The sequence below is a fragment of the Enoplosus armatus genome, chromosome 24 (assembly GCF_043641665.1).
Source record: "Enoplosus armatus isolate fEnoArm2 chromosome 24, fEnoArm2.hap1, whole genome shotgun sequence".
In the NCBI taxonomy this organism is placed as follows: Eukaryota; Metazoa; Chordata; class Actinopteri; order Centrarchiformes; family Enoplosidae; genus Enoplosus; species Enoplosus armatus.
The window spans coordinates 6,751,376-6,769,824 of record NC_092203.1 but is presented as its reverse complement, the minus strand read 5'-3'; the positions used below and the strand labels follow the sequence as shown (position 1 = coordinate 6,769,824).

Below are 18,449 nucleotides of genomic sequence, written 5' to 3'. Positions count from 1 at the left end.
AGAAGAAGGGCAGGAATTAGCGGCACCATCTGTGAAAATATCGGATTTAAACGTCTGTTTCATCTCGGAAAAACATTTTATTGTTCCGGGCAGAAAAAAAATACATCACGAATAAATATGGGGGCACAACCCGCTGCTAAATAACGGGTAAAAAACGTTTCCCTGGCGGTTTGCGGAGGGAACTCTTTGTGGCCGTTACACGGAGTAATTTAACGTCCGGAGTGATGAGGTCATAGACAGGGGCGCGAGGGCAAAGACCGCAGGGGAAGGTTCGGTTACAGAGTCAGACCGTTGGTGGAGCAGTAGCTAGTAAAGCCATTAGCGAGATTTTAATAGGCCATGATTAATTTGTGATTATAATAAGTTTTTTTTTTACGTCTTTGAGAGGCAGAAGTTAACCAGATGAATGTGGCTAACGTTATGGAAGTGGAGAACCAAACCGCGGTGAGTGAACTGTCAATTCTGCCCTGGCCGCTTTGCTGGCGAATCGTTTAACGTTAGCTAGCATAACAGTTAACAGTGTTTATGGTAATTTTAAGATATTTTGAATTGAAAAAGGTGAAGCTACTTCAGTCAACGTTGTTATATTTTCATTGTCAGATTAGCTCATCATACATTATGAGCTGTTTTCCTCGCAAAGTTCAGTTTACTAAAGTCAACCAAGCAAGAAAATGCTAGCATAACTTGCGTAGCTAGCTAATATGAAGTGGTTCAGCCTGCTAGGTAACCGTTGGGAAAGTGGGAATTTTATTGAGATTAGTCAGGTAGCTAAGTAAAGAGTGATACATGGTGGTCACTCTCTTTAAGGTACCGTTTTACAAGACATTTTTCATGGTCATAATTACTATTGTTTATGTTAGCGCTAGCTTGCAAATAAGCTACAAATGTTAGTTTTTTTTTTGAGGGTGCTAGCCAGTTGGAAAAAAGATACATTTCAGAATGAGACAATGATTTTAATTTTGTTTCTTGTCAATTACAGACATTTCTCATAAGTGATTTTTCTTGGTGGTTGATATTCTTGTGATACTCATTCATTAGATGCCATTGTTAACCCATGTTATATTTGACCCATTTTAAGTTAATGAAACTGTGGCCATGTTGTCTGCAGGTGCTTCAACTTCGTCTGACATAAAAGACACAAGGCTTCTGTTTATTATTTTGTTTGTTGGACTTCAATGAGTGATTAAGAAGGAGTTGTTAATGGTGTTATTTTTCCTGCCGTTTGTAGAAAAAAACAGATGCATTTTCAAAGACAAAGTGTTTTTTTTCCACTGTGTAAGTGTTGTCTGGTAGGAATGGATCACTCTTTTGATCTGGTATCAAGCAATACTATAGCTAAGTGTCCTTATATCCATACCCACACCAATTTTAAAGCTCTTGAGTACTTAAAAAAGCGATTTAGTATTCAGTGCCCAGCTACTTTCTGGTGGGAAATAGCTTCATCCCACATCACAAACAACGTCCAGTATAGAGTATAGTCAGTACTTGCTGTCCAACAAGGTGATACCTATGTTGTTTCATACTGGCCCAGAATTAGACTCCGATGCCTTGTCATTTTCTTTTATTGAAGTTCACATCCTGCTGTCTCTCCCAGAATGGCAGCAGCTCCTCCACCCCTGATGTGTCACCTCAAGAAAACCAAGATGACAGCCTGATCCACCACGCCCCCCGCCTCGGCACTGTTATCCCCAATCGTATTTTTGTCGGGGGAATTGACTACAAGGTGAGAGCAGCAGATTTGCACAGGCACCGTCCGTGTTTGTGCTTGTGTGTCTTACTGCAGAAGGGTAGACACTAGAGAGCAGCAAAGCATGTTGATAAGCTGAGGATGGGATTGTGAGATGAGAATGAATATAACTCATAGGAGGCGTACTGTTTACAGCAGTAATTCCGAATTTCAAACCAAATCAACAGCCCCTTTAGCTTCTTTTGTGGTGATAACACTGATGAGATATGTGTGTATGTGTGTGTTTGTTTATGAAGGTTAATGAGAGTGACCTGCGACATGTCTTCTCTCAACATGGTGCCGTAAAAGAGGTGAAGATTGTGATAGATCGCTCAGGAATGTCAAAGGGGTGAGTTAATTGCATCATTCCTGACATGTACATGTAGTGGTGGAATAATAATGCATGCAGCCATGACTTTCTATTCTTTGACTTTGAACATTATTCGCAGTTTCACTCTTAGCCAGTTGAAACATATTTTGTTTTGATGCTGTCTCTTTGAACAGATATGGGTTTGTGACATTTGAGAACCAAGATGATGCACTGAAAATCCTTAATGATGTAAGTAAAGCAGGCCATTAAAGTATCTAAACTTAAGGTCCTATAACAATATAGTTTATCTACCAGACTTTATTGTCTAATGTGGCGTCTATTCCCTTCACTACTATATTAAAGGCTAATGGAATCTGTTTCAATGACAAGAGGCTCAGCATTGGTCAGGCTGTCCGCAAGCAGCCAGCTTCAGTACAAAGTAAGTTGACAGTCTAAAACTGAAGGTGCTTTGAAATATGGCTGAATTGTTTTAAAGAATTGCTAAACAGTTGTGACTGTCCCACAAGGTGACTCATTTGTTTTTGATGGTTTTGAAATGCCCAGTGAAAGACACAAGTTTACTGTTTTGTGGTTTCCTCCATTTCCCAGCTAAGAGCGTCCCTGTGATCTTCCCTGACTCTGCCATGCCTCTGCCGATGTCCTGTGGGACAGCGTGCCTGACCACGTCCACAGGCAATCCCTACACTTACCACAACGGAGTGGCCTACTTCCACTGCCCCAACATGAACCCTCCTGCCCATCACTGGCCTGTCAGTTGTTCCTGATATCACACCCACATAACACTTGACTTAAACAGCTATATTGAACAACTAGTCATTTAAAAACATGCTTGTCATTTCAAGTCTTCACAATTAACAGGCTAATGCTTAATGATGGTTTACCTTTTGAGGTATGCTGGTGGGTAGGCAACATTCAAGTCAGCTGCAGAACAGCACTGCACAGGAATGCACATGTGTTTCTATCCACTCAATAATAAATATATTTTTAGTAATCACTGTGGGGGAAAATCCATTTGGGTGGGCTGCCCAAATGAATTCTATATATGGGAAACATTAATTAGTTATGCTAAGGCAGCTGGCCCAGCAGGAGCTTGAGTTTATTCTGCTACCTTTTCTGCTTTTAATTTTAAACTTATAACTGCACCTAAGGACCCAAACCTTTACCCAGCTGAGGTGTTTTTGAGCAACACATTTGTTGTCTTGGTATACATGTTTCGAAGTCCACATTTCAAGACCGAAATACTTCATAATAGGCTAGACCAAGATGAATGAACAAACAATGTAATGTGTGATGTTTATGTTCTTCCAGCCTGCTCCTCCAGTGATGCTTCCTCAGTCCCTTCAGCGTGTCTACCAGCAACCAGCCTATCACCACTACCAGGTCAGCTCAGCCCTTTACTGAATCCATTGATTTCTCACCATGTACAGCAAGTACAGAAGGAGTTTGAACTTCATCTAACAGTTTGTTTTCTTTCTCCTTCACTCTCAGTGTGTCCCAAACCAGTATCAGTGGAATGTCGTCCAGGTAGGCAAAATATAGCCATTCCTTCTTTTTAGTTCAGGAGAATGTGGCCAATTGTTCACCTGTTGTCCAGCAGTCACCACTGCCCTCCAGTCCAGTTGTGTACTCCCAGCAGTCCGAATATCTGTACCAGCCCGCTGATGGAGGCTCTGTCCAGCCTGCTCTGCATGTCATGGAGGACACCACACCAGAGGTACAGACCCACCAAGAAAAATCAAAATATAAATACCACCATGAAAGTTGAATATTGTTACAGCACTGTGAACCTGCTCCCACATGTAACTGTTAGGTAAAGGATTTGCTCGGTTGGAAGACAGAGAATTAATTTAATGTACAAGTTTGTTTGTGGAGAGTATATTGTATATAATATTGAGTTTATAGTTAAATGTTATGTTTTAACATTAGTATGATTTGAAGAGCTTGAAAATGTCTATTTTTCATTTTCTAGCTGTTAAACCTCCTGTTTTGCTTTTTTCTGACATGTAATAGTCCACACCTTTTAATAAAATCATAAAAGTGTGTTTCACTGTCATTCTGCTGGTTACATGAGTAAACCTGTTGTCCTGAACTGGAGCTCACTTTGGTCTGTTCTCATACTTCTGCAGTTTATGGAGCCCACAGTGCAGCCGGTTTACCCACTGTATCCTCGGAGAACTGAAGGAATGACACCCATTGTCCTGCAACAAGACCCTGGAAAGGTAAAAAATATACAACCAAGCAGTACATAGAGGGTGGACTTCGTATAGAATCTTACAGAACAGCTGCATCAAAGCACGGACGTCAAGGAGCCACAGTGACAATAAATAAAAATCACGACTGTGGAAGATCCATCCACTGGACTTCTGTTTCTATTCTAACTCTGTCATGTTTGTGTGTTCCTCTCCATTTGTGTAAAACCTCACTGAGTCTTAATCTCATCTTCTTCTCTACAGTATCCGATGTTTCCACACTCACGGGTCCATCTGAAGCCAAAGTACCGCCGATACATCCACCACAAGGACTACCGCTACCTGCCAGAGGCAACCGAGCCACCAGACGCATCCATGCTTCACCCTTCCCAACCTCTCATGTAGGCTAAACCCACAGACGGCTTCTCAAGAGAAAAATGCCACACAGCACCACAACCTCTCATGTCAGTTTACTCACTTCCTCTTCTTCTCCATGGATTCAGCACCTATATAATCTATCAACTGTTTAGCCTGTGCCTTACAACATAATGCAGTATGTTTCATGGCCTCTTTGTTGAGATGATCATTTTGTCTGTTGCACTTGTTCCCACCAACTCTCCACAACTAAGGTAAGCTCTCACCTTGTAAGACTCGCAGCACTCAGATCTGTTTCTGTATTGATGCTTTAATACAGTTGGATGATTGACGTTTACTCTACGTTACAGTGGCTCACATTGCATACTTTCCGTTAGTGTATTTACAGTGGTTGCACTTAATTTCTTCTCTATTAACACAAACTTAGCAATAAGAAATACATCTTGAATGTCTTCTGAGTCAGATTTATTAATGGCTACAGCGTCTCAAAAGACTGAATTTGAAATCTATTTAGTTTTAAAACCATACAAATATACAATTATTGAAAACAAAGTAAATTCAAACACTAACATTTGTACATGATTTCTTGTTATAAAACATAAACTAAAACTTCACTTAAACAGTGTGAACTGTGAACAGTATTTCAGTAATTGCTCAAATCTACCGTGTTTCCAATTTGACTTGAACGTAACTTGAATGCATTACGTTTTTATGTTTTTAAGCGTTCTTACGTAGTTGCAACAGCAGAAATCTCCTTGCTGCATACACACAAACACCATGATGTAGCTGAGAATATCAGATCTTATTTGTCACTGTGTCAGCTCTCTCTTTTTATACTTTGACTGTACAAAGAAGCAGTGCTGTACATCCCGTGTGGATCAGTGACAGTATAGTTGTTGTTTAAGCCTCACTGAACATTATTAGGATGCTCTGAGTGAGCTGCTGCATCTTATTTTGTCACCTCTGCTCAGCTTTATCAGTGTTGGGACATTTCAGGATCCTCTGATCCACTGTCTGATTGGTTCTCAGCCAGTTCATATTAGAGCAGTGCTTTAAAACATTATTTTCTACCATTCTTCAGTATGATGATGATGTGAAAATGTGTGGACGGTGGCCTGTATCTGTTTGAAAACAACTCTAATTGGTTTAATAACAATAATAATTTCGACCAACAGCAGGCAGCTGTATAGTTGAAACAGTACAAACGTAACTGCAACATGATGATGTGTATATTCTATATAAAACAGGCTTGTTAAAGTTCATCCATGAAAATGTACTGGTTACTTTTGTATATCAGGAATCATAATTTTATATTTGGAAATGTATATGGTTTAGACAAAACTACATAAGGAACAAATTTGAGCAATAATATATCTGCAAGTCTCAGGGACAGATTTGTAATCACAGAACATATTCAGAGTCAGTGCTCCTCAAGTGGAGTTGCGTCTCCTATATTTGAGTGAGCAGTAGTGCTTCGCTTGCTTTTCAAAAGTAGTTTGAGATATATACATTTGTCACTGCATGTTCTCAGAACTTGCCTACAGATTGATTAAAGCTTGATTTCTTTGTGCTCGCTCAATGGTTTTATCATTAATAACATATAAATATGTAATTCAGTAACTTGTTGGACAAGTGATTGGAAAAAAATCCCCCAAAAGTTGTGTGTATGTATGTCATTTGTCAGTGTAAAGTAGTTGGTCAGTTACTTTTATAGTGTTGTAAAAGTTCATATTGTGCTCATGTTCTGGATTTGCAGGTTATGTTGTCGAGTTCAAATGGACTGTCTACAAATATTAAACAAGCCAGAATATTATATATATTATATGATAGATATCCATTTCATTATACCATTTTTTCCGTAGATATTTTATTGCAAAAACACTCAATCCTAATGCTTTAATTCCCTTGTAATATTTGTTCAATTTAGGTTATTTGTGCTTATAATTCAGGTAAAATGTACCCAAAAGTCTTTCTGCAGGAATACACTTGACTTTTTCAGTGTACTTTTATGACATTGCTGTATATTGCTCTATATTTTGAAAATTGAAGGCAGGAGGCAAATTGTATAACCTAAATAATTTGTGATTTGTTTACATTTTGTTGAAGAGATATGTACTGTAGTATGTAGTATTGTTTTAACAACATTATTTTTAGTTCAGTGTGTTTCTGGTTCTTGAATGGAAATAAATGTTTCCTTTGGTGTAGTGGCTGTGTTTTGCATTCATATGCAACAATTCTGCATTAGAGATTTATCGATTTTACGTTGAATGGAACCCAGTGGCTACTTTTTTTAAAGGAAGGAAAACACATCTAAACTAAAAACGACGGCAGATGTTTTTTTAAATTGTCAAAATCAAACAAGCAGAGGCAGAGATATCATTAATCTTAAAGGTCATGCTGAAACACTGAGTACTATATTTCCCATAATGCAACTTGATAGGATCCCTTGAGCAAACACCCCATGCCTTTTACAGTAAAGGCCCACATCTTTCAAACTCCACATGCTTTCTCTTAGAAATATGACTCCCCCAAGCCAAAATAACCCTGATGGGAGAAATGATCTGAAGCATTTGAAACACTAAAATAAAATGTATTTATGGGCATCCTATGGTATAACAAGAGTCAATAATGTGCCAGTGTAGGCCACAGGCATTGATGAATCAGGGTTTTTATCTGTATGAATGGGATCAAGACCTTGGCAGGGTGGCAAAAGCACCAAATGCCTGCTCATTAGAATAACAAAAGATTGATTCTCATGACATTGGATTCAGGTTTATAAAACAGCTGTGTGTCTCTGTCAGCTCCCTGTGCATGATGAGCTTTATACTGTTTAGAGTGATTTTTCATATTTTACAGATTACATTCTTTCTTTTTTTATCAAGAACGTGTGAGAGTAACGTTTCAGGACGTGTAATGTTGGACTGTAACGCACAACCTTATCTGTACCTTAAAACACATTTTTGGGCCGTCATATAGCTTTCAACAGCAACTCTCCAAACATTTATCATGTTCATTTTTGGGCAGATATCACAGATGCTGATTTTTTTGTACGAAAACCCTCAACTCCTTGTCACATTGCCTATAGATTCTGGGGGCCCTGAAAACACCTTGCTTTTGGCCCAGAAACAGCAAATAATGTTCAAGCGCCCTTGTCCACTTCATAACATTTAGTGAGAAAAGTTTAGTGAGAAGCAACCTGTTGAAGAGGTGCAGGGTCCTTCTACAGTACGTTTCCCCAATACTCGATATTGTGTCATTATTACTGTTAGGCCCATACATTCAAGAAAACATTTAAATAGATGCGCCCATACATTCAAGAAAACATTTAAATAGATGCACCCAACAAAAAAATGGCGCAGTCAAGCTTTGATTTGGTTTCAATCCAAGATTGAACGGACATATACACAAATAAACTATTGTGTATACGTAACATGCTGATTGATGCACACTTATTACAGTGAGCTATATGAGGAAAGTTGAAATGTGCTACATCAATAACAGGTTAACAATTTTAGATATGTAACAAATAAATATTAGTAAAGGACAAATGATTTCAAAGGTAATTGCGCCGGTTTCTGTGAGTGATGACGTCAACACAAGCTAACAGGACTAAGAGTCCATGCTAGCATTTGAGTCTGTACTGGCACTGCAGTGCTTTGAGCTGAATGCTAATGTGACCATGCTCACAACCGCAGTGCTAACATGCTGATGTTAATGTTGTTCATGTTAATACAGGTACAACATTAAGCATGTTCACCATGTTAGTTTAGCATGTTGGCATGCCAACATTTTCTATTTATCACTAAAAACAAACCACAGCTGAGGCTGATGGTGGTGCCATTAGTTTTGAAGGTATTTGCTCATTAACCGAAGTATTGGACAAATTAAAATGCTGACCCGATGATGGTGCTAGATGAAAAGTTGGGAGTTATTCCAATTCATCCTGAGGGAAACATGAATGTCTTCTAAATTTCATGAAAAATCATCTAATAGTTGTTGAGACATTTCAGTCTGGTTGAAAGTCAGTGGTTGACTGACTATCACAACACATAGTTTTCATCAGTTAATTGTAGAAATGATTGATAAAAGTGCATAAAAGCACAAAGTATAGACACATTCAGCTGATGTGGACCCTGTGACCACCAGGTGTCCCCCAGATGAAGAAATTACATTTCCTTACTTTTTATCCTTCCTTGATGCATTTTATGGTTTCATGGGGGTTTTTATCTGAAAGAATTCTATACAGCAATAATTTGCAGCTCCTTAAGTTGTACAGTGTGTACAGTTAATATACTCATACATGGTGGTAGGCGTAACGGGGGGGGGGGTTATGCTTAGGGACAGAAAACGGCTTATTCCATCACTGGCTTGTAACGTTAGGAATCTTTTTGGACACAAATAACGCCTGTTGTTTTGCTGATACTGTGAGCAGTGACCCCTGGGTCACTAGCACACTGTGGTGTTTTGATCAATAGTGATGAACATGTGAAAAGTAGACAACAATAAGTCATCATCACACTGCGGTGCATCGCTATACATAACCAGATTTGTGTTATAAAACCTATTTGGATGACAATACTTTATGCTGTGCCATCACACAGCTACTTAATATAAAAGGACAGCGGCACAGGGAGCGTCTATTGACCGTCAGTCTGGCCCACACCAATATGACAATGGGAAAGGTAAGCTCATTATGTGTTAATGAAAATACAGAATGTAAACATAGAAGCCTTGAGGAGTTTGTAACATAGCTGGATAATTAATCAGTGCTTTGACAAACATTTGCAGATCATATTCTACGAGGACAGAAATTTCCAGGGTCGGCACCATGAGTGCATGAGCGACTGTGCTGACCTGCACCCCTACTTCAACCGCTGCAACTCCATCCGGGTGGAGAGTGGCTGCTTCATGGTGTACGAGAGACCCCAGTACCTGGGCCACCAGTACTTCCTCCGCAGGGGGGAGTACTCCGACAACCAGCGCATGATTGGCATCAACGACTGCATTCGCTCCTGCCGCATGATTCCCATGGTAAGCCTAAGATGGTATGAAAGAGGTGTCAAGACAATTAATGAGGATAAAATAATGTATTCATGTTGGAACATTGATTTATTGCTGTTTAAAAGCAATAGGTCAAGGAAAGAAAACCTATAATACTTCAAAAGTAAAATAGAAGAAACAAGAAAAGTCTAACAAAAGCACTTACAGTCTTAAGTTTTGATACTACCCCTGCTTTCTGTTTTTAATGCTTAGCTAGAGACAGAGTATTCAAGAATATGTGAAAACAACGTACAACTAAAGGAAATAGATGTAAATACATTCATACATATGTTAATAGGTTTACATAAACATAAGCTAAAAAACTGATTGACAAATACACAGAACTTTGTCTTAAGACTAGTTCGAAGGACTTGAAACATAAATCCTCATCAACTGATGTTGGATAGAAATTCCCCAAAGCAAAAACATCCTGCTGAGCTGCGGTAGAAGACCTTAGATTTAGTGCATAAGGGGGCCTCAGGGACAATCTGGTACTCCATGCAGCTTAAAAGAAACTCTAGGTTGAGGAAGGACATTTGGGTAAGACTGCCTTTGCAAAACATTCTTGGTGTATGTGTTAACCTACAAGTAGTATTAGATAAACACACTTTTTTATGTTCACAATCACCAGAAAGTACTACTGTACTACACAAACTGACTCATTAATGTTCTTTTTGCAGCACCGTGGCTCCTACAAAATAAGATTGTATGAGCGTCCAGACATGGGCGGCCAAATGCAGGAGGTGAGCGACGACTGCCCCAACGTCCAGGACCGCTTCCGTATGTCTGACATTAACTCGTGCAATGTGGTTGACGGCCATTGGCTGCTGTACGACCAGCCCAACTACAGGGGAAGAACCTACTACCTGAGACCCGGCGAATACCGCAGATACAGCGACTGGGGCGGCGCCAGTCCAAGGATCGGCTCACTCAGGCGAATCACTGACTTCAACTAGAAGTCTTTTGAACCTTCTTCTCCTCTCTCTGTTCTCAATAAACATGCTGGGCTTAAACTGTGTGCGTGTGTGTCTCTGTATCTCAAAGACATGAAGATGGTTTCCATCATGTATTTGTTTTTTAGCTTATGTTCTAGTTCCTGTAACATTTGATCCACTCACAAAATAATAGCACGGCTTATAATAATTTTGGTTTGCACCATTGGTCCGAGCCCTTGCATGCTGCTTTCTCCACTTCAAAACACAAACAATGAGACCCAATTTGCCACCTTAGCAAACCTTTCAACCCTCTGAACCCCTCAACTCAAAGAGCCTCAAGAAAACAAAGAGAGCAGCTGACAGAGCAGTGGTTGTTGGATAGATTTATTGACAGTACTTTATGGACAGCACTTCATATGAAGGGCGTCTCCTCTCCTCACATAGTGATGCGTCTGATGGATCCCACCCTAGGACTCATGCTTCCCCACTCATTAAACCTCCTGTATTCACCGGGACGCATTAGGTACTGGCGTCCCCTATAATGGGGATGCTCGTAGAAGATCCAGTAACCGTCCCTCACGTTGCAGGAGTAGATGTCGCTGTAATGGAAGCGTTCGTACAGGGAGGGGCAGTCATCAGTCAGCTCCATCATCTGGCCTCCGAACTCTGGGCGCTCGTAGATCATCATTCTATGAGATCCTTGGTGCTGTAGGAAAGATGAAGTGATTTATTAGCTTCTAGAGCGGTGAAGGGTCACCAACAGAAACATTTATTGTAAGGCGATGCCTGCTGAAACCACCTGACTGAGGCTTACCGCAGGGATCATACGGCAGGATCGCACACAGTCGTTGAATCCCATCCAGCGTTGGTAGTCTGGATAGTCGCCCCTCCTCAGGAAGTACTGGTAGCCCATGTAGCTGGGCCTCTCATAGACCATCCAGTCGCCGCTGTCCACTCTAATGGAGTTGCAGCGGCTGAAGTGGGAATGCAGGTCAGAGCATTCGCTGCTGCACTCATAGGAGCGACCCTGGAAGTTCCTGTCCTCGTAGAAGATGATCTGGAAAGATCAATCGAGGGGTTTTGAAAAACGTAGATAATATTTGCTCAAATTAAGAGAAAGATGCATACTATACCAGATGAAAAATGCGTCCAGTTCACCGGTTTCGGTTGAATAGTCCACGCAGGTATGCAGAAGCACAAAAGACACATAGCAAAACAAGCAGTCTTACCTTACCCATTGTGTCAGCTAACCTTCGTACCGCTGTAGCAGCAGCCGTGGGCTCCACGCTGCCTTTATAACCCATGGATGACCTGTGTCATTGTGATTCAGAACAATGAACAGGCTCATTCAGCTCTTTCTCACAGAACAATATTTTTTTTTTGTTTTGTGTTCAACGAAGGCTGAACAGAGGCTTCCCTTTGAATTTGCTCTTGTTCATAAATCAAAAATATAACATCAATAAATCTTCAGACATACATACTAACTGGACTGGAATGATACATGAAATTTAGAAAAACTTGTGAAAGCTTTTATTTGTTTGTACAAAGTTTATTTTTCCAGCTCCAATTTACATACATCTTTATCTTTGTGTAATGTAACACATGATATTGTGCATGTGAAATCCAATTTATCCCTGTTAATGCAAATGATTGTAGTATTGTACAATACTGTTTGGCCACGGCTGTAGTGATTCTGTCGTAGAGTAGCACTACCACGAAGATGCTGGCCACAAATTACATCCTTTATATTCCATTTTAAAGATCAACATTTCACATGACTGAAATACAACATTTTGAATTAAACATTTGAAGTGCTGGACTGAATATTCAACACGTTGCTACTCGTGACACTGAACACGATCCTGTGAAATCCTGTGAGGTGAATACAACCACTGCTTTGCCTCTGGACACAGCAGCAGCTTTTATATGATTTACAATTCAGAGACCATTATTTTCATTATGTCAGCAAAACAGCTTGTTTTACATAGTTGCTGGTTCTTTTAGTTTTGCTTTTGTTTGCCTTCAATCCCCCATATTGTCATATTCTCTATGGACTAAGCCCTAGAAGTTTTTTTTCAATACAGTCAATGACAGATACAGTACAGCTGCTCAACTAAGCAGAGGCAGCATTAAATGTAAACAGTTGTTGAACACATGTATCCAGATATTTAATTAAAGTTTGATTGCATGTTATAAACTGTAAATGGCTTTAAAAAAGCCAGTTAAAACATCCACATAATCAGCGTAGCATCTGGAAATAACTGGTGCCATCACATTTTTAAAAGTGTTGCCTAATTTACATGCATGCACATATAGACCCATCCATGTTTGCTGGTAGTAAAGTTAAAGTATAACTGCCTGAGGTTTATTGTGATTATTAATTCTTTATATCTAAATGTGATCTATAATAATTACAATACAAATAAATCACTGTACGGTTTAACAGTCTTGTATAATTCAGTGTCTCAGTATTTGAGGTCTACCAGGATTTAAGTGTAACAGTCCTGTTAAGTCCTTATCAAATGTTTTCCCTTGTTTCAAACAAATTAAAATCAACCTTATATGATTACATGTGACAACTAAACTTGATTGATTGAAAATTTGAATGCTGGTATCAGAAACGGTAAAGGTTGTTGTGTAAACGTCATTGTAACGCAGAGTTTTTCATTGCCTTTCTCATCATAATTTCAACATTCGCGTTATGTAAATATGACCAACTGAATGTAGCATTTGTAATTGCTTTAACACAAATACAGGAAATACTGGCAGATGTAGGCATTTAGTTTCTTTTACTAGTTGCTGTATTTGTGGCCCTGCACAAATATCATACTCTAATGTAACTTATCATTCATCAACATAGACTGCATAGATACCAGCAAAAAGATTTGAGCAGGGATTTTAGTGCTGCCTAAAATAAAAAGTCACCTGCTTCAATGCTGTGCTGTATAGTCTCGTTTGAGATGTTATATATTCACATTTGAGTGGCTGTAAATTTGCTATATATGCTTTCACCCCTAGTTTGCACTTTGTGTTTTCGCTTTAGCCAAGTTTCAGGAAAAGTTGTCTTGTTTTTAGCACTTCATATTAGTGGATCCATAAGTTTGGGACCCCAGTGTTGTTCATCTATTTGTGAAACTCCTGATTGTGGCAGAACAGTCAGTTTTGGAAATAGTGTTCAGAAATATTTCACACAAATATGCGGCAAATCATTTTATTGTGCGCTTCACACAGTAAAAGAGGTAAATTCATCGTGGCTGGATTGCACAGTACATCTGGAACTACATGCAAACAATGCACAAATCACAGTTTCAGGATAAAAACAGGGCTCCTTCTTTTTGCCTCTCACTTCGACAACTTGTTAATATTAAAACAAAGCATCTGCAAAACTTAGGCCTCTTGTCTAAATGTAAGTCATTAGACAATTAAGATTCTGTGATGCGTCTAATTGAATTGAACTTCATATCATCACTGCTCATCTCTTTGAGGTTTCTGTACTGTCCTGGTCTCAGATAAAACATCTTGCCCTCGTAGTTCGGCTGCTCAAACATCAACCAGTAGCCCTCCATCACATTGCAGGACTGCATGTCAGACATTTGATAATGATCCTGGATGGAGTCGCAGTCATCAGTCAGTTCATGCATCTGCCCTTCAAAGTTTGCTCTCTCGTAGATCCTCATCTTAAAGGGTCCCTTGTGCTGTTGAAGTACAAAATGTCAAATCAATGAAGCACATGCATGAGTCTTGTACAGTTGTACCTCGCTACTGAGAACCAAAAAAGGCTAAAGGCTCGGCTGAGAAATGGGAAGCAACTGTAAGCTAACTCTATTGAGGAATGTGCTTGTTTGCTTTGTCAAATGAGAAGTTTACAGTTTACAGTTTCCACTGCATCTTAAAAGTTGTCCCGTTTAGAAATGTGTGAATAAAAATGCAGGGTTGGCTGCGTTGCTAGTTAGCTTATAGCTAACAAGATACAACGTATAAGCTTTGAGCAAGAAAATGTCTCCTTGATAGTCTTGAAAACAGTAGTATTCGCTTTTTTTCAGAGCTTTCAACCACATCCCATTTTCTTAATTAGCAGATGGAGTTTGCTCAGTTGTCATGGAGATATCATGACTGATATACAGTTAAAAGCTGTAAGCTTTGGGTTTGTTGCTGAACACATCCTGGAAATATCACTACTGGAGGTGAAACAGATCTATTCAGTAATACAGTACAATAACTAAGCATATTTCTCTTCAGACTGTCCCTTTACATTACTGACTGCCTTTGTCTCTCCTTGGTTGGTAATATCTTGCACATATTTACCACAGGGACAATGCGGCAGGACTGAATGCAGTCATTGAAGCCGATGGTGTTCTGATACTCTGGGTACTCTCCCCTGGTCAGGAGGTACTGCTGGCCCGTGTAGTTGGGCTGGTCATAGACCATGAACGTCCCGCTCTCCACCCTGCAGGAGCTGCATCGGCTCAGGTGAGAGGCGATTTCAGAGCAGTCGCTGATGCACTCATACGAGCGGCCCTGGAAGTTTCTCCCCTCGAAGAAGATGATCTAGAGAGAAAGACACATAGTTTTCGGGTTCAACATTATAAAACATCCAGAGCTAAATGTTCGAGTGAGTTCTGTGATAATAATAAATTATAAATGTTGCATGGCAGAAGCACTTTGGTACATATACAGTGTAAAATTGTGATGGAGGTTGAGGCAGTATATGCATCCGTTGGTGCAGTGATGTGTACCCTTCATTACCTTCCCGTTCATGGTCACGCTATTTGATTTCTGTTGTTCTTCTCACTGGCGCGCTGCCTTTTATGCATCATGTGACATCAAAAGAATCTGCCCCTCAATTGTACAAAATAACTGAGTCAGCTCATCAGCATTGAAGTCCCTGCTGTATTATATATCAAAGCTGTGAACACTGCAATCGCTCAGATTAAACAGTAGTGGTGCAGATTTCACAGTGACAAAGAAAACTATAGTATAGTACTATACTTTTGTATTTTTGTGCCCTCATTTTCATTATAGTTACAGTGTGTAACAGACATTTATGCAGATTTAGACAAAATTAAATTCAATCTTTTAATTTAATGCTAAAATATGTAAGTTTTGAAAGATTACATAACACGGTCCTCCTCTTACAAATGATTCATAAGAAATAAAACGTAATACACTCAGGATGTTTGCTGCTGCAGCCTTACTTGGTCTGGTATGACCAGTAGCTTATGGTGGCTAATGTTAGCAAAGGCTTTGGTAGATATCGCTGTGTTACTGACATTACGAAGTCCTTTCACTGACTTTATCAGTCATCCATAGTTTTGTTACTGTAACATTATGTTTCATTATGTCCCAAGTACACATTTAAATGGTAAATTAATGAATGTACATTGTTAAGATTCTGCACACAAAGATTAGTATTGACGTATCTGCTTAAACATGATTCATATTCTGCAAAACAAAACGTGTAACTACAATTTTGCACCAGTAGCTGCTGGGTCTGCCTGTCCTTTCATTCGTCCAACATCTCATTGGTGCCCAAAAGAAGAACCCCAATATTGTTTGTGTCTTGCATATCTTTCCTCAGAATCTAATAGGCAGATCACTGATATGTTCTGAGCACATTCATGCTCCTCATGCTTCTCTATTTTGGACACTTTGTGCACGTCCCTCTAGCGCCACCCTCAACACAAAACGTCAGTTTTGTGCGCAAGATGTCTCACACTATTACAAGCAGATTGTTGCATTTTTAGCTCCACTTACAGTAAGACTCATAAATGTTGTTGCTAGTGGAAGTGCTATCCATCCGCACTGGTATTAAGTATCAGTACTGGAGATTGAAACGAAATCCCAACATGCCTAATTATGATATTCACTCAATGCCATTCCAATCTTAAAAAAAGTTTTGTCAAAGGTGAAATATATTGTTATATATTATAATGTATGTAAACATTTTCCACTGTGAAACTATGCATGCTAATGACTATGGGGTCAAGTTGAACCAGTTGAGTTGCTCTGCACTGCTGTAATGTAATGGATGTTTACAATATGTATACTATATAGTAATATTAACATTACATTTACTATGTAAGACATTATAGTGTGCAAGAATGTTCTCAACATTTATATACTGAATGCACCAACATACCCGGGCAGATGAGATACATCTGACTTTATTTAGGAGTCAAGATGTTTCCCTCTGACCTCTAGTGGGCAAATTGTGCCCCTTGCACCACTGCTACACTGCAAAGCATGTAGTTTTACTCCACATAAAGAAAACTGCAAAAGAGATACTTCAAAATATGATTTTTATTTATGACCCACAGTTTCTTTTAATGAATGGCAGTCAGCACATATCCATGATGCGCCTGATGGAGCTGATTCTCGACATGTTGCTCATCCCCATCTCTCGGAGGTTCCTGTACTCTCCTGGCCTCACGTACATCATCCGGCCTCTGAAGTTGGACTGTTCGAACATCAGCCAGTGGCCGTCCATCACGTTGCAGGATTGGCAGTCAGACATGGAGTAACGATCCTGGAGAGACTCACAGTCGTCCATCAGCTCGTGCATCTGGCCTACGAAGTTCTCCCTTTCGTAGATCCTCATCCTGAACTGTCCTCTGTGCTGTTGGAGGAAGATAAGAGATGATATACATTTATACCTTTCTTGCTCTGGAGGCAGGGTTCACGACTCTATCATAGGCAATTTAGCTTTCAATTCACCTAACGTGCATATTTTTGGAATGTGGGTGGAAATCGGAGCTCCTGCAAAAATACCGCATGAAATCCAGGAACAGAGTGACATCCTCAAGTGTGAGGATATTACTTACTGTGAATAAAGCTTGAAAAGTATGAGCAACTACCAACATTTCTTACCATGGGGATCATGCGACAAGAGCGGATGTTATCCATCATCGTCATGCCCATCATGCTCCCCATGCGCTGAAAATCGGAGTACTCCCCTCTCCTCAGGAAGACCTGATTACCCATGAAGTTTGGGCGGTCGTATACCATGAAGCACCCGTTGTCCACCCTGCAGGAGTTGCAGCGGTTCACGTGCATGTGGATGTCGGAGCAGTCACTGCTGCACTCATAGGACCGGCCCTGGAAGTTCCTGTCCTCGTAGAAAATTATCTGCAGCAAAAAAAAAAACATACAGGAAGATTAGATTAGAATAGGACTGGAAAAGACTTTCTGTTACTGTGGAACAACGTCTAACAGTATCGAGAACCCTTGCACAGTTTGCATCATACTACATCTATAAACTAATAATGATAAAAAAGCACCAGATTTTTTACTTAATACAAATGTATGATAAATAGTGGTACCCTGCCCATGGTGACGTTTTTAGTTTTCGCAAATGATGCCAACAAGGTGCCACTTTTATATAGAATGAGCCGCAGACCACCTTGCTTACCTTTGTGTGAAAGATCATGACTCATCACAAGGTTCACGTGGGCCTGCATTCGTTTTTTACAGAGGACCTCAATAGTTATTATTGTATATTGAATGTAGTTTTGGGAGGTCATGTCAGGTCCTACAACAGGAGCAAAAGCTCCTCAAATTACTTATTATTAATTGCATTTTTACCTTTCAAAATGCTACAAGGCCAAAGCATTGTTGTTTTGTGTATCTAGCCTTTTGTTTAATGCCTTTAATGTTACCACAAAGTTCAGTCTCATCTTTGGACCTGATATTCACACCATGAAGATTTTTACAGAAGAGCTATATATGAAATAGTTGAAGTTGCTGGAAGCAAGCATAAAACAATATACAGTTCACAATTACTATTGCAGATTCTGACATACAGTAAAGTATGCTGCCCTTTAGTGCTGCATTGTGCTACAATATAGAGTGATGAC

At 39.7% G+C, this 18,449-nt stretch overlaps 5 protein-coding genes across 9 annotated transcripts; 2 read left to right on the top strand and 3 right to left on the bottom strand.

The window, feature by feature from the left end:
* The first annotated feature begins 217 nt into the window (after nt 1-217).
* On the top strand, nt 218-4,651 carry LOC139306880 (protein boule-like). Its single transcript, XM_070930843.1, has 12 exons — nt 218-302; nt 388-444; nt 1,571-1,723; nt 1,984-2,075; nt 2,231-2,285; nt 2,400-2,475; nt 2,646-2,806; nt 3,366-3,437; nt 3,546-3,593; nt 3,652-3,771; nt 4,184-4,276; nt 4,511-4,651. The coding sequence occupies exons 2-12, from the start codon at nt 403-405 to the stop codon at nt 4,649-4,651; spliced, it is 1,053 nt and encodes a 350-aa protein (XP_070786944.1). The 5' UTR covers nt 218-302; nt 388-402.
* A 3,517-nt stretch (nt 4,652-8,168) lies between these two features.
* On the top strand, nt 8,169-10,617 carry LOC139306876 (gamma-crystallin M2-like). Of its 2 annotated transcripts, none has more exons than XM_070930839.1 (3): nt 8,169-8,180; nt 9,410-9,652; nt 10,342-10,617. In XM_070930839.1, the coding sequence occupies exons 1-3, from the start codon at nt 8,169-8,171 to the stop codon at nt 10,615-10,617; spliced, it is 531 nt and encodes a 176-aa protein (XP_070786940.1). The 2 variants fall into 2 exon arrangements, with proteins under 2 accessions (XP_070786940.1, XP_070786941.1); XM_070930840.1 differs by lacking the exon at nt 8,169-8,180 and adding an exon at nt 9,265-9,303.
* Nucleotides 10,618-10,743: 126 nt separating this feature from the next.
* Nucleotides 10,744-11,834, bottom strand: LOC139306536 (gamma-crystallin M2-like). Of its 3 annotated transcripts, XM_070930425.1 has the most exons (4): nt 11,826-11,834; nt 11,411-11,653; nt 11,094-11,302; nt 10,744-10,774 (listed from the first exon to the last, which is right to left on the bottom strand). In XM_070930425.1, the coding sequence occupies exons 1-4, from the start codon at nt 11,832-11,834 to the stop codon at nt 10,744-10,746; spliced, it is 492 nt and encodes a 163-aa protein (XP_070786526.1). The 3 variants fall into 3 exon arrangements, with proteins under 3 accessions (XP_070786526.1, XP_070786524.1, XP_070786525.1); XM_070930423.1 differs by lacking the exon at nt 10,744-10,774 and having other exon boundaries at nt 11,033-11,295; nt 11,401-11,653; XM_070930424.1 differs by lacking the exon at nt 10,744-10,774 and having other exon boundaries at nt 11,033-11,302.
* Nucleotides 11,835-14,018: 2,184 nt separating this feature from the next.
* LOC139306679 (gamma-crystallin M3-like) lies at nt 14,019-15,354 on the bottom strand. The gene is made up of 3 exons (XM_070930623.1): nt 15,343-15,354; nt 14,902-15,144; nt 14,019-14,291 (listed from the first exon to the last, which is right to left on the bottom strand). The coding sequence occupies exons 1-3, from the start codon at nt 15,352-15,354 to the stop codon at nt 14,019-14,021; spliced, it is 528 nt and encodes a 175-aa protein (XP_070786724.1).
* A 1,579-nt stretch (nt 15,355-16,933) lies between these two features.
* On the bottom strand, nt 16,934-17,927 carry LOC139306678 (gamma-crystallin M3-like). 2 transcript variants are annotated; one of them, XM_070930622.1, is made up of 3 exons: nt 17,916-17,927; nt 17,464-17,721; nt 16,934-17,212 (listed from the first exon to the last, which is right to left on the bottom strand). In XM_070930622.1, exons 1-3 carry the CDS (start codon nt 17,922-17,924, stop codon nt 16,934-16,936), a joined length of 546 nt encoding a protein of 181 aa, XP_070786723.1. In that variant the 5' UTR covers nt 17,925-17,927. The 2 variants fall into 2 exon arrangements, with proteins under 2 accessions (XP_070786723.1, XP_070786722.1); XM_070930621.1 differs by lacking the exon at nt 17,916-17,927 and having other exon boundaries at nt 17,464-17,742.
* Nucleotides 17,928-18,449: the final 522 nt, after the last annotated feature.

What these genes read in the sequence shown, in the direction of transcription:
- LOC139306536 (XM_070930423.1), bottom strand. An exon ending in GATCCCTGCGGTAAGCCTCA is followed by an intron (nt 11,296 to 11,400) that starts GTCAGGTGGTTT and finishes TACAGCACCAAG; the next exon opens with GATCTCATAGAATGATGATC.
- LOC139306679 (XM_070930623.1), bottom strand. An exon ending in CCTGCCGCATTGTCCCTGTG is followed by an intron (nt 14,292 to 14,901) that starts GTAAATATGTGC and finishes GTACTTCAACAG; the next exon opens with CACAAGGGACCCTTTAAGAT.
- LOC139306880 (XM_070930843.1), top strand. Translation starts at nt 403, where the DNA reads ATGAATGTGGCTAACGTTATGGAAGTGGAGAACCAAACCGCG. An exon ending in CTCCTGCCCATCACTGGCCT is followed by an intron (nt 2,807 to 3,365) that starts GTCAGTTGTTCC and finishes ATGTTCTTCCAG; the next exon opens with CCTGCTCCTCCAGTGATGCT. An exon ending in TCGTCCAGGTAGGCAAAATA is followed by an intron (nt 3,594 to 3,651) that starts TAGCCATTCCTT and finishes CCTGTTGTCCAG; the next exon opens with CAGTCACCACTGCCCTCCAG.
- LOC139306678 (XM_070930621.1), bottom strand. Translation starts at nt 17,742, where the DNA reads ATGTTTTTTTTTTTGCTGCAGATAATTTTCTACGAGGACAGGAACTTC. An exon ending in CTTGTCGCATGATCCCCATG is followed by an intron (nt 17,213 to 17,463) that starts GTAAGAAATGTT and finishes TTCCTCCAACAG; the next exon opens with CACAGAGGACAGTTCAGGAT.
- LOC139306876 (XM_070930840.1), top strand. An exon ending in CCTGCCGCATGATTCCCATG is followed by an intron (nt 9,653 to 10,341) that starts GTAAGCCTAAGA and finishes TTCTTTTTGCAG; the next exon opens with CACCGTGGCTCCTACAAAAT.